Source organism: Microtus pennsylvanicus, chromosome 4 (genome assembly GCF_037038515.1).
Source record: "Microtus pennsylvanicus isolate mMicPen1 chromosome 4, mMicPen1.hap1, whole genome shotgun sequence".
Classification (NCBI taxonomy): domain Eukaryota; kingdom Metazoa; phylum Chordata; class Mammalia; order Rodentia; family Cricetidae; genus Microtus; species Microtus pennsylvanicus.
In genome coordinates, this window is record NC_134582.1 from 2393716 (window position 1) to 2408080 (window position 14365).

General features: G+C 42.5%; 1 protein-coding gene across 5 annotated transcripts; it reads right to left on the minus strand.

Annotated features, from left to right (window-relative positions):
- Positions 1-3999: 3999 nt before the first annotated feature.
- Cbln2 (cerebellin 2 precursor) lies at positions 4000-11537 on the minus strand. 5 transcript variants are annotated; one of them, XM_075968115.1, is made up of 4 exons: positions 11029-11537; positions 8833-9353; positions 5892-6011; positions 4000-5690 (listed from the first exon to the last, which is right to left on the minus strand). In XM_075968115.1, the coding sequence occupies exons 2-4, from the start codon at positions 9187-9189 to the stop codon at positions 5493-5495; spliced, it is 675 nt and encodes a 224-aa protein (XP_075824230.1). In that variant the 5' UTR covers positions 9190-9353; positions 11029-11537; the 3' UTR covers positions 4000-5492. The 5 variants fall into 5 exon arrangements, with proteins under 5 accessions (XP_075824230.1, XP_075824228.1, XP_075824226.1 ...); XM_075968113.1 differs by having other exon boundaries at positions 11002-11537; XM_075968111.1 differs by lacking the exon at positions 11029-11537 and adding an exon at positions 10497-10874.
- Positions 11538-14365: the final 2828 nt, after the last annotated feature.

The following is a 14365-nucleotide window of genomic DNA, read 5'->3' on the forward strand; positions in this document are numbered from 1 at the left end:
ATTTTTAAAATAAATAGGATACTGTTAAGAAGATCAAAATAGTAGTTCAACATTCCAAAGTGTTGGCCATGTCCATGTCATACATGGTAATCAGCAGTGCTGAAGCGTGGGATGGAACGGTCATAAAGACCAAGACACGGCTGTTCAGGCTGCAGGGCAGTCCTGCCTCATTAGTAAGAAGCTTCCATTTGTGAGACTAGCTGGGGTTCAAGGCAGCGTTCTAACCCTGGGGAGTCCTGCTGTAAGCATTAAAGAGAGGGAATGGAGATTTCTTTTCCGAATAAAGTTGTCAAGCATCTCATTTACACTGCACACTGAGTGTGTGTGGGCGAACTGATGAAGATGATGACATATGAGGTTGCAGACACCTAAATGATTCCAGGGATGGAGATACACAGCAGAGCCCACTTAGGAAGATGGAACATAGCTGCTACGATCTGCAGGAGGTAAAACCATGTGGCTTTTGCCCTTACAAATTGCAAGTGATCCTACTGGGTTTGGAAATGTGAGGGAACCTCATTTACTGAGCATTCATATTTTGATATATTATTAGTATAGAGGCCCAGAGATGTGATAAGTGTGCTGAAAGCTTTTTCCCCCCTCAAAATCTTTAAATTCTTATTGCATGAGTTTGATGTCTTGGGAAGAAGGGCTGTGGACATTGACTCTGTCCAGTTATGTCATGGATATCTGTATTACAAGGTAGCATTTATATACATGTGTGTATATATATATATATATGCATATGTATACATCTATGTGTGTATATAAATAATAGCATATATGTGTGTATATATGTATATATGTGTGTTTTATGTTTTGGTTTTTAATTGTTGGTCTCCACCAGCAAAGCAGTAAACATATGTTTTGGTGCATTTTCTCTAGAAAAATGTTTTAAATGAAAGCCTGATATACAGTCTTGGATAATGTCTGTGGCTCTTTAGCTCATAGTATGTCAGAGAAGAGTTAAGGAACACAATGAAATAGAAGACTCAAGCCAATATGACACTTGCATGTTAACTTACTCCAGGATATTTGATGTAATTTCTTAATAAATGCTAAGAAAAGTAACGTTTAAATTCTCCAGAGAATTTATAGGATTTGTTCTTAAGTTTAAAAAATATTTTATATTCTATTTTACTAGAAATATCAAGATAAAGAAATTGTTTTGCATAAACATCAAAACTCATTGTGATTCTGTACTTAATATTCTGCTACTCTTCTTTACATGTACTTCTACCCAATGAAGAAAATCACTCTTTAGAATAACTCAATGCAACTTGTTTCTATCTTTACACCATCTTAAAAACAGCATGAGTTTTTCATTCATTTCTGTATTTGCTCTTATTATTATATTCTTCTTATGTTGTAGGAACTTAAACACATACTATTTTATTAGCATCAACATCATCTTTGTCTCTTTAAATCAGTATTTGTCTCTTTAAAATCAATAAAAAAATAATACTACAAAAATAATAATAGAGTGGAAAATATGACCACATAATTGGTAGAATATTCTTTGCTCTTCTCGCTACAGTTGAAGCATGATGTAGCGACCCTGCTTTGTTTTGCTAGTAGAAGATAATTTGTCAAGTATTTCTCTTACATATTCCTACATCCCAGGAAAACATAGATAATCGATGTGGTTTTATTATATCATCACTAAAATAAAGTGTCTGTTATTGTGTTCAAAGGCAATGGTATCTATGCTACATAACAGTCTCTGAATAAGTGACCACTGTGGTTTCCTGGATATTAAGAAATGTGAGAGGCAGCTCAGATTTCAGCAATGGTCTTTTTTAAAATATATATTTCAAAATTCTTCTGAAGTCCAATATAAATTGAATGAACTAAGTCTTACTTTTCAAGCAAGTAAATAAATCTATAAAATCTCTATATGGGGTGAGTTTTTATGGTAGTATTAAAAACCTGTTTTCTTAACCAGCTTTGATACGAGCAGGTATAGAAAGCACACACTATAAAAATGTAGATGAATCTATGCTGTACACGAAAACGTAACAGAAATGCTAGGGTACAGAAATGTCTCAGGAAACACAGATGCTAAACATAATCTTTCAGGACCTAGAGTTCAGTTGTGAGTGTGATATATCAACTGAGAATATATTTTAAGCTAAGAAAGGAGTACTTCCTGAAAAGTATTCACAGCTTAAGAAAGCTAATGTTTGTCAAGGAAAAAAAGATAATATTCAAAAGCTGTATGTAGTTTATGCTGTTATCTATGCTGCTTTCATGAAAATGCTATCAGTATATAATTTTATAAGATTTGGCAGTGTATACTAGAAGACAAGGGGAGGCATGAATCACAAGGGACAGCCAGATGACGTAATTGAAAATTCAAATAATTTCAGATGTACGTATTTTGATATTATCTTATCCCTAAAAATAAATTAAGGGAAGCTTTGCTATAGCACTATAGCTTTAGAGGTCTTTTGAGAATTTTGGAAATACACTTCCATGCACAATCACCTTCCTGCCAGACATTTATTTTAAGTGGTCTTTACAGCAGCGCATTGACAAATAAGTTCTTATGAAAACAGTCCTCCAGCTGTAAGCCCCGCCTATTACCCCGTGCTCTCCATTCCTCCTCCAAGAACTTCTGTGAGGTTCTCTCAGCAGCCTGGTTGGGTAGACTGACTATAGAGTCTGAGTATTGACTCTGCAAATATGAACACTGAGGCTAGGAACCATGGATGCTGAGCTCTGTCTAGAAATGTTAGACAAATTTTCTTAATCCAAACAAACAGACAGACAAGCAACAAACAAACAAACAAACAAAAATCCCATACCTTAACTTCTGATCTGTCAACTGTTTCTTCTGAAACAAGACTGGGAGTGTCACAATTCTCAAGGATGTCACAAGCAAATTGAAATTTCAGGAAAGGTATTCTTTTAATTGATGTATTTTATAACTCTTCTGTTATTTGATATAACTTGATTTAGCTAAGTTCCGTTTCTCAAGAAAATAATACATCTACATTATTTCTATAGGGCTATCGCCCAGGCAGATGCAGTAGATAGTAAGCTACCTCAGAACATCACCACGGGGGCTATGTACTAATGAACTTTCTGGCATTCACACTGTGCAAAAAGAAAGAAGGCTGAGGGTACAATCATCAGGAGATAGCTGATTTTCTAATAGAAAATAAACTCCCAAAATACATTTATATTGGTTAATTTAATAACTTATTAATGAGGCAGTATTACCCAGTGGCAATCTGTACACGATAAAGATATAAATACAATGAAATATGTGCATTATGTATTATTAAAGGATGTAAATATTAATAACAAGGGTTCCTACATCTTCCAATGTAATAGTGTCTTCAAATGAGGTTTTCTTGCTCATTTTAAACTAAGCATGGAGTTAAGGAAACGAGGGAAAGAGAATTAAAATATCTACGAATAACAAAACACAAGGGACACACACTCCATCTGCCTTCGGTTTATGTTCCCAGCATCAATAAACACAGTTCACACTAAGAAATATGCCTTCAATTCAGAGTCAGAGTACCCCAAAAGCTTTGTGGTTGATTTTCCTCCTCACAAGAAAACATCATCTTAATAAAATGAAGCTTCTCATCCTACCTCATTTTTCTGTTTAGTACAGAAAGTTAAGGACTTTAATCCAACTGTAACTATGCAGCGTCTCCTGCACTTGCCTTTTGACCATTAAATTCATCCTCACACCCAAGTTGAAAGCAATTGAGCTTTCTCAAATCTTGGAATTTCTGATATTACTAGTAACCTCATAACCCTTAATTTTGTCTTTTAGCTCTCTCCTCCAAAATCTTACTCTTTGAAAAATAATCTAAATATAAACTGAATATATCTAAGTGACCAACCTCAGAGACCTACAGCTGCATCAGTATTTGTGTGTGTGTCCTTTAGAAAGAATCACAGAATCAACTGAGCATGCTCAGTTCCTTGGTACTTATCCTGTACCTCCCCATCATTCTGATAGAGATGAGGAGGAGGGGCTAGAGCAAGACAGACATCAAACCCGTTTATTCTGAATCTTAAATTATGAGTTTTATCGTCAATATTTTGGTTACATTGTTACACAAAGGACACACTGACATCCACTTTGAGGTCTCAACTTTGATTGCTTTGGGATTAGTGACATTTCCTTGGCACACACATACGGCACCAGTTCTCTCGGCTGCAACTGAATAGTAGTGTTGCACCAGATGCCAAATCAAGCAGGGTTGGAAAAACCACTGATGGGTTACAGCAGTCAGTACCTTCAACTGCTGTGACTTCCAGTCCAGGTGGCTTCTGGCCAGGTGTTCATCCACAGAGCGTCAAACATCCCTCAACTCAAGAGGAGGTGCTGGTCCTCTTTCTTTGAAGCATTTGGTCATTGTGTGGTCACTCAGAGGCAGATCTAAGTCACCACTGAGACACATCAAGCAGGAAAGCAATGAGGGGATTTGGCCACCTCAGCTCCACTTTTAAGGGATTCATGACCAATGAGGAATGCCAGACTCTTAAAGGATCCCAGGGTATAAATTAAAATAATTAAAATAAAATAAAATCCAGGTTGTAAGTTTGAAGATGCTTTTGAGAGAGACTCCAGGAAAGAATATGCAGAATGGTCTATTTGCTGTTCTTACTTGGAAAGAAGGACTTCTTTTTCTTTCTTTCTTTTTTTTTTCCTGGTTTCCTCGCATTCAAAAATAAAGTATGCAGATTTTGTTTTATCTTGTTTGAGCTCATACAAGTACTGAACATAAGTTTTTGTTTTTAGTTTTTGTTTTTCTCTCTCCAGGACCCCAGCATGAAAAACTAGGTAGGTTTGAGGAGTAAAACCTGACGAAGGAAAAGAAAGCTTCCAGAGGAAAAAAGAAAACTACTGACAACACAAAACAAAAGTTGCAGTCCAATCGTGCAAAATTTGCTTCTGAGGATAAAGCACTTTTGACAGGTCCCCAATGCCCAGCTCCCTCCCAATCCTCCCCAAACCCCAGGGGTTAGCTACAGAATGAAAATGAAGCCATTCTTTTTCTTAAGGCTATACACACACAGAGAACACAGGTCAAGGACTGTCTGGTAGGTGGTTCTTTGTTGGGCTCTTGTTTTAAAGCCCTGACTGCAGCGTGCAATCCATCTGAGGGTCAGCAGCATCTATGTCATCAGGACAAGGATACAATGTACAAATAATAGAAGGTAAGTCAATGGTTCCAACAATAAAATCCGATATCGACTTTACAATCACAGGTACAAATTGCTCAAATCGATAATTTCATTTCTCCTTAAGACCTTGTCGTCTAAAACTAATTAGAGGCCAGGTTCCCGAGGAATTGTCAATAGTCAAAGAAAATACTGGAGCTTTAGAAGAAAATCATCCTTCAACGGCAACAATCTGATGGAGGTCAGCCCAAGCCTTTCTACTCAGACAAGTTCAAGGTGTTATAGAGGACAGATCCCTGGGTCCGGATCGAAACCTTCCCACCATCAGGACGGCTCCATGTCTATAGAGGAAAAACCAAGAAGCCCGAGAATGTGGAGTACTTCCAACCTCCCATGAGGTTTCCTCTCTCCAGTTTGAGATGAACTTTGTCTTCTCTTTCCATAAGCAACAGAACACCATTGCTGGCTGCTTCCCTGGTAACATCCTGGTCTCCTGCGAAGGCGGAGATCACTGGGTAGCCATTCTGCATCAAACTGACCTATCAAGGCAGAGAGGAAGGCTCAGCGGATCAGAAATCACCTCTGTCCCACATCCTGTTCTCTTCCTCCCCTACAGACTGTCACCCCCATCTAATTTTGGAGGCCACACATGTGGAACCGGAAAGAGGATTTCCAGATGGCTCAGAGGCCAACCCCTCATTTACCAAGCTTTCGAAGGCTCGACTTTCAAACCTACCCACCTGGATAGTTTGTCTATTGTACACTTTGACCACGTGGAAGCTGAAGCTGTAGATCCCTTTGCGTGGTGCTACGAATATACTGGAGGCAAGGTCGAAGTGGTTGCCGATGTTTACTAAAACCTGAAACAGAGGAGGGAACAGCATACTGAGGTACCCACACAGCATGCCCTTAGGAGGCTTGCCTTTCCTCCGTGCTTTCAGGTAACCACCAATTTTAGCTGCCTTATTGATACTGAGAATAGGCCCCACTAATTCCAGATTGTTACTGAAACAATGCAAGCAGCAGAGAGTACCCAAATCAAAAAATATTCAATGTCAGAAATGTATTCCAAAGGTATTCTCATAGTTTCTAATTAATAAAAACTTTGGAAGTTTATTTCAATTATACATTCAAATAGTATATGCAAATTTGTGTGATGATACACAGGGTATGAAGAGAGATGGGAGACAGTAAAACTAAGAAGGGACCTGAAAATTCAACCGATTTTTTTAAAGAAGAGGGGTCATAGGGAGTTCAACATGATGCTCTGTTTAATACTTAACACTTCATTCAGAATGGAGAGAGAAAAGTGGGTGGAACAGCAAACCATTCCATGAGCTCACTTGAGTACGATTAAGAGAGATCTGTGTAATGTGTGTGTGTGTGTGTGTGTGTGAGAGAGAGAGAGAGAGAGAGAGAGAGAGAGAGAGAGAGAGAGAGAGAGAGAGAGAGAGAGAGAGAGAGAGATTTATCTATGTCCAGGGTCTTCCAAACTCTAGCAGTATACACTAGGTGCTTCATAGGTAGTGTTGGGTGATGAGTTCTGTCAACAAACACTGACTGCCGTGTTCGAATTCATGCTTCTCTAAGCAGTGCTGCTCTCCTGGCTGAGTGTTAAAAAAAGCTTGAACAAACAAAGAGAACTAAACAGGTAGCATGAACACTCCTAGTCCAAACTGAGGAAATTTCATAGCAGGTAAGATTGAGAACACAGTTAGCTACTAACAGAGGATCGGTGGCCCTGAAGGCAGTTTTCCTCAAATAAAAACAAGATTTGCTGGTTTGTCATAGTAGAATGTGAAGAGAGAGAATGGAGCTGCCCACTTCACTCTCCTCCTGTTCAAAATAGAATCTGGCTACTTTGTCTACATCCTGTTCCTGTATCTCCTCCTGCAAAACTCCAGCTCCATTAAAATAGTTAAATGGCCCACTGGTGTTTTATGTTTACAACACAAACAGCTAACCACACCAGAACCCTGGACTGTCCATCCCCCTGATCAGAAAGCAAAGATCCACTGCCTTGGCTGTTCCTTACTTGTCCACAATGGCATAGACCACACAAACTCCCAGAGCAAAGTGAACTGCTGCCAAGTATTGCTGCCACCGACGTGGCTTGGGGAAGTCTGCATATTCACCACGCTGTGAGGACCACCTCAGCCCACTCCAGAGCAGGGGTCACACAGGCACACACACACACACACACACACACACACACACACACACTGCTTCTCCTCTGATGTCTGTGCTCCCTGTTGCACAAGGTGCTTCACTGGAGAATGAAGCACTCCCTAGCACTCTTCTCTCCAGCTCAGCCCCTCAGTGTGGATTTAAACTTTGGAAATATGTAAATTGAAGGCTTTATGTGAATGAAAAGACACCCAGCCAGGCCTCTAGCAGAGGACCTCTCTCACTTACCATCTCCTTTTTTTGCAACAGGAACCAAGCAAAGCTAATCCCTCTGCTAAAAACAGGATTCCTTTTGACGATTTGACCCTGTATCAGAATTTCCCTGACAACTCCACAAATCAGTGTATCTGAAAAGACCGTAGGACATTGTAATTGAAAATAATAAAAGCAAAATAATACTGTATAAAGAAGAATATGGATTGTATTTATGCTTGCATCATGCTGTATTATTTGGAAATAATGAAAGGAAATCTGACTTGAAAATGAATATAAGAGCATGAAAAGAGACCAGGTGTGCGCGTTGGCTATTAATGGGTTAGGAAACTCTTTTCTGGACAGAGGGAAAACCAGCAGATAGTAGCTCCATCCGTGTCCAACGATGGTTCAGGACTCCATTTTACACAAAGCCCTTTGGCAAGAGCATTAGCTCGCTAGAAACGTATGAAAACCACTCTCATCTTTTCAATTTCTGACGACGAATAAGAATCACAAGGGGAGAGCACTACACAGGTCACCACCCAGAGAAACATTTACCAAGCCTTCCTTTCTTGGCCCAGAGGCCAGAAATTAAGTGGCTTAAAGCCACGTAAGTCATGAGCCGTTGTCTTGTTAAATTTATACTCATGCTGTGCCTGTATATTTGAATGCACAGTGTGCACACCGTGCAAAAGTTTATTTCCTGTCTATAGCACATACATGGCCACTTCATTTTTGTATATAAGCAGAGAACAATGTTTGCTGTCTTCCCCATTTTCCCCACTATTTTTTTTTTTTGGTGTTGTTGAAAATTAACATCTTGTCACTGGATCCCACAAAATAAGCAGTAGGTTCACCCTTTGTCAGACTCCCTTTTAAATGAGAAACTTTCTTACATGTAGCATCTTTAAGGGAATCCCCTCTTCCCAGGTGTCTGAAGATTGCTCACCCTAAACACTCACTGCCTTGCCCTCAGCAAAAGGGAAGATGTACTATGTTTTCTTTCAGGAAAATGTATTTCACATCTCAGTTTTACCAGACCCTTGGAAAGCCCGGGGATCACTACAGCTCTCTCAGTAATCCTTGCCAAGAGAACTGGTGTGTAAAAACAAACTCTACAATGTGTTCAAGAGGGACTCCAGGAAAGCATAGTAGTAAAAGGAGCAACAAGGTAAGGGCAAGGCAGAGGAGTGAAACCAGTTTGGCTGGCATTGCTCTTGGAGATGCAGGGAGCCCTAGCTAGCTGGGCACAAGGGTCGGTCCTTCACTCATATGCAGGTAAGCATGTTAGTTGCTAACCTGGTCGAAGTAGATGGTCATGGTACGGTTGCTCATCTCAGACGGCTCATGGTTGGTGCTCCTAGTTGCGGAGAAGGCCACCTTGGCACTGCCTGAGCGCACAGAAATGCCCAAGGAAGAGGTGACGGCGCCGTCCCCCGATGGACTGGAGTCGCACACCACCAGGCACTTGCCCTCAAGCACGATGGGCTCTGTGTCGTTCTGAGCCGTCACCGGGCAGCAGGCGGGTAGCAGCAGCAACAGCAGGGCCAGCGCCGCCCCCAAACTGGTGCCAAAATTGGCTGGCTGGCGCAGCGCCCCCCGACGCCCGGGCATGCTCAGCGGTGGCCCTCGGAGGCCCCGGCCAGGCGCGGGCATCTGGGCTGGGGGGCGCCCCGAGGACGTCAAGGCCCGCAAAATCCGGAGGAGTGCTCGAGTGCACACAGGAGCACGCAGGACCGGAGTGGGAGTCTTCTCCGGGCTGGGTCGCCGGCTCAGGTGGTCAAGGCCAAATGGTTCTCAGAAGGAAGGCACCAGCGGACCTGTCAGGGCAAAAAACCGGAATCCTTAGGTAGGAATGTATGTAGGGGGGCAAGTGCCTGATACTCTCCAGTCCCTTCCGGGTGGTCATCCCCTTGGTCCTCCAAAGCTATCCCCATCCCAGATGTGGCATAACGGATACGAGAAAGCTCTGGCGCACCAATCAGCCCACCCAAACAGATTCCTGAAAGATGCGCGGAGTCTGCGGTTCTGGGCTGCGATTCTGTAGGACCTGGTAAAAAGGGTTGGGGACCTCTAAGACAGCGTCATCACCGTCGCCCCCTGCCTACTCATCCCAACACAACTGGCGGAAATGAATGTAGTCAAAGTAAAAAGCAAAAATGATGCCTCATCATCTTCTTTTCAGTGGCTTTCTGAACAACCACAAGGAGAAAATCTTCCTCTCCCTGCCTTCCCCCCTTTTCCTCTATTTTTCTATCCAGGAAGAAATTTTCAAACACTCCTTATCGTATAAAAAGAGTCCGCCCCCATCCCCCGAAAGGGGAAAAAAAAACTCCAGAAAACTCCTTGGGTGGATGAGATTAAAAAGAAAAAGGAAAGGACAGAAACAGAGAAAGGCGGGATGGGGGCGGGTGAGGAGCGAAATTCTAACACCCACTTTCAATGTCCCTGCAGTCACTGGCAAGCCCCCTAGGAGAGAGCCTTGTAGAGTCTTTTTTCTTTTCTGGCAAAAAACAACAGCCTATTCTAGCACCAGATCCTCCGAATTTTCCTCATTTGCAGGCTCTTGTCCCTGGACCCCACTCCCTTTCTTCAGTATCTTTCTGCTAACTTACGCGGCTTGGCACTTTAACCGGTCCCCTCTTCTTCAGCTAAACCAGAGAGGCCATTCCAATACCCAGCCCAGGAACACAAACAGAAAGAACCCTCCCCTCGCCGCCCACTCTCTCCGAGCAACTCTTCCAGTGTTCTTTCTAAGAAAAGAGAAGTTGGGTTTCAATAAATATCCTGTCTGCAGCTCCTACACAAAGGATAGCGGACCACCTCCCACCCCCTACTCCGCCGCCGACGCTCCTCTCTTCTCCCTTGAACCCCCAGCACTAACATTACTCAAGGTTCTGGTAAAGCACTACAAAAAGGCAACTAGCGAGCAGATCCCGGAGCTCAGGGATGGTGTGGGTTACCTGGAACATCCATGATGGGCGAGCATAGAGGTCCGCGAAGTAGTTCTGCTTAGAGAAAATGAGGCAAGCGGAGCTAGCGGGCGGAGGACACCTCGGAGCACGACCCTTCTCCCAGAGCTTGGCCAATAACCGTGCCGCCCCGCCCTGCCGCCTCTCCTCGCGGTCCGCTCCGGCTCTGCAAGCGCACCACGCCCCGGCCCCACGCGCCCAGGGAGCCCCACACAGCGCTGCGCTCCCCGCTGCTCCCCGCACCGCCCTGTCTGGAACCCGCACGCTTCCCCGCTCTGCAGACCCGCGCCGAGCCCAGGAACCGCACCACCGCGCGCAGCCTGCCTTCTCCGAGTCCCAAGTGCTCCAGCAGCCCGTGCGCACTCCGCGCACCTCATTAACAAGATCCCCGAGTCCTGCTTTCCCCCAAACCCAGACTCCAGAGAGCAAAGTCCGGAGCTCCCCACTTCTTTAGTCCTAGAACCCACAGCCCCTTTCTCGCACTCCCTCCTCGTACCTGGCCAATCCCGCCTCAGGCTCTCACCTAGACACCCAGCGCAGTCTTCCTAGGTGCCTTCTTAAAACTAGGTGTCCTAGGAAGCACCAGATGTGTTTCTTCTTCCAGATCCCTTTTCTTTTCCAAAGTCCTTCCAAGTGTTAATCTTGATCGGAGTGGCCACTTTCATAATTAAAGGGGGTGGGGGACGGGCACTTAAAAAAATAAGAAGAAGAAGGAAAAAAAAGAAAAGTATTGTTTTTGTAAAGGGAGGAGATAGCTTGGTAATTTAATGGTTTTCAAACTGCAATTCCAGAATCTCCCGTTTGTGAAACGTCAGCTTTTGGCAGAGATTTAAAGGGGCTCTTCCTGCCTGGGCTGATGTGTCTGCTTTTCTGAACCCCGGGGCTTGTGGAGCGCGGTGCCAAGGCGCGTCTTTATTAAATCGCAGTCTCTGGGCTGTAAAGACCCGGGGAGACTCGCGGGGTTCGGAGCTGAGCCTGGAGACAGGCGAGACGCGCAAGCACGGACGAGGGGCGCCATCTACGGGCGCTGGAGCCTTCCGGCCACATACTGCAAACAAACCTACTGAGTGTGGGGGAGTACACAGGGACCAAGGTGAGGCTTGTTGGCTGTTTTCCTTCACCCCAGCCCCTAAAGCAGCTCCGGAGCCTGCAGAAATGCTACAAGCTTGTCTTTAAATATTTTTTCGCCTCGTAATTTACAGTAAGTAGTCATGCTTGTGTTTTCAGCTCCTTACCCCTCTAACGTGTAACTCTGCCACGAGGATGTATGCTTAGTGGGTTATCATGTGCTATTATGACCCTCAAAAATATTTGCAAAAACCTTTGGGCTGGGACATACATATTGCCACTGCACAAAGGCCAGGCGACTTTTAAATGTGGACTCTATACTCTGACTTTTTGAAAGCATCGTTACAAATATCTTTGCTCTGTCTTGGATAGTATGCCTTTCTGTCCGACGATTGGGTGGGGGATTCCAAGTCAGTCCACGTAGTTCATTAGAGCATAGCATGTGCCTGTTTTTCTCCCTCCCGACATCGCCACACCTGTCTCTCCTCCCTTTGAAGATTTCTGTCGTTCTGCTTCTGTCCTATGAGACCTATCTTCTCAGATAGGTGATTCGGAAGACTCGTGTTTTTGACTCTTTCCTTCTAGAATGGAAGACCTATGCGCTAAAGATACGGTGCGTGTCCAATCGGCACAATAAAAAGGAGGGGGGCCCAAATGAAACACACAGCATACGTTTAGCTGAGGGCAAAGGTTTGCCATGGGTCATGGATTCAGGCTACTGATTGAAAAAGCCTCAGAGACAAATGTAGCCTGCTTAACACACATGCAGAACACTATAGACTATAAAATAATTCCGAATTCCTTCAGCCCTACACTTCATTGGAAATTGTAACTTGCAGGTGCATGCTCTGCATTGCCAGGAAGCCTGCGAAAGGCGCAGCAGCCCTGTTTTCCTAGCATATTTGTGAGTTTAACTCAGCAGAAATAGTGCGATCTTACTTTAGAGCTATTTTACTCTGATATTGTCTGAATTTGGTTGACTCTGCCATAGAGGTACCATAGTGTTGTGCTATGGAGAAGACTGGATTGGATGCAAACCTGCCAACAAAGGATAAGAAAACAAAAGAAAGCCGAAGCTGACTGAGAGCAAGAGCAGTGTGCTAATTTAGAAGAAAAAGCCTTGCACACATCTAAAATCTTTAAATAACTGTTTAATTAAACAGCTTTCTTTTGGGTAATACATAAATATCCAAAACAATTTATCACTGCCTTTGAAACAAACAACAAAATAAACTGACTAGAACAAAAGCACTTTAATGTGTGAATAAGCAGAACGTAAATACCGTATTAAGGTAAAGTTTCCATGCTGAACTAGGTTAGCGTGTGAAAACCAGTATCCTTATGTAATGGAATGAAAGAACATGTTTAAATTTCATACTTCAATAAGTAAGTTAGACATTATGGAAATTATCAGATTGACAGAAAAGTGGATAATTTATTGATTATCAATTGGTAGCTTTACCTACCAGATCTGTGCTCAAGGGCCAAATTTTTAGCTTGTAAGCATGTATAGAAAGACATCTAAAGCACTGAGTTAAGAGGGAAACTTCTACATGTATTTCAATGGTTACATATTCTGCCTCATATTTTCATTACTATTAATTGTTATTATTATCAGAATATGGACAACAGATTCTGTTCTCCTGGATGAAGCAGCATGTCCATGGTTAATAATAATATTAAACATCATTGAATGATTGTGATGTGAACGATAGTGCCCCATAACCTTGGTCTATGTTGTCGCAGACAGCATGGGGCCTTTGAGCAGCACCCTGAGTCAGAGACACCCACGCTATGTAGCTAATGGGAAAATGGTATAATGTCAAAAACCACATTTGGGAATGGCTGGGGAAGTTATGTTTTCATTTGCACAAAATAGTTATCTCTTGTAGAGATCAGCATGTTCTTCACTGGAAAGAACCCACTGCTGAAAAGTAATTCCAACTTGTATTGGTCTTTAAACTTAGTACACATCTGTGTATTTCTTGTAGGTGTATCTTAAATACCAAAAACATACTTTTATGATTTAATGCATACACATGCATTAATAAAAACGTGTCTTTTGTTAAAATATTAGAATATATTTTTAATGTGTGATAGTTGCTGAACTAGAAAGTTGCTAAGGCAAGAATAACACATTTATGCATACATATTATATACTGCTTCTAGAAACATGGTTAGACATCTTCATAGTTCTCAGTGAAACAAAAGGATCAACGAATGAGTGACAATGGGAAAAGAAAAAAATACTTCAAGCTACATGGGCATTTTTGTCTTAATGAGTTACTAACATAAGTAAATTGGAATTTTAAAATAGGAATCAACTCTAACTCAGCCTCTGCGCAATAGAAAGACCAAGGAAGTATATTTGTATGAGGTACTAGGTTGTACTTATTAACTGAAATCATGATGTAATCATATTATATCAGCCAAATTAGATAAACCTTTAGTTGATTAAGTTGAAATTCAGACTGACTACTCAGACTGTCTACATTCGATAGTCACTTTGAGCTAAATAAGTTATTACTGCTATCCAGGGACAGACTGGGCTCCTCAGATCATGCTTCAGAAACTATGGCACACAATCTCTGTCTCTCTTTCTTCCTCTCTCTGTCTCTCTCTCCTTCCCTCTCTCCCTCTCTTCTTTCCTTCCTTCTTTTCCTGTTTGTTTTAGCAGGGTCTCACTATGCACTCCTAATGGCCAGAAACTCACTATGGAAATCATGCTAGCATTAAGCTAACAAAGGTCTGTCTGCCTCTGCCTTTGCCCCCTGAACACTAGAATTAAAGGT

What these genes read in the sequence shown, in the direction of transcription:
- Cbln2 (XM_075968115.1), bottom strand. Translation starts at nt 9,189, where the DNA reads ATGCCCGCGCCTGGCCGGGGCCTCCGAGGGCCACCGCTGAGCATGCCC. An exon ending in TGACCATCTACTTCGACCAG is followed by an intron (nt 6,012 to 8,832) that starts GTTAGCAACTAA and finishes CCTCTGTTTCAG; the next exon opens with GTTTTAGTAAACATCGGCAA. An exon ending in ACAATAGACAAACTATCCAG is followed by an intron (nt 5,691 to 5,891) that starts GTGGGTAGGTTT and finishes CTGCCTTGATAG; the next exon opens with GTCAGTTTGATGCAGAATGG.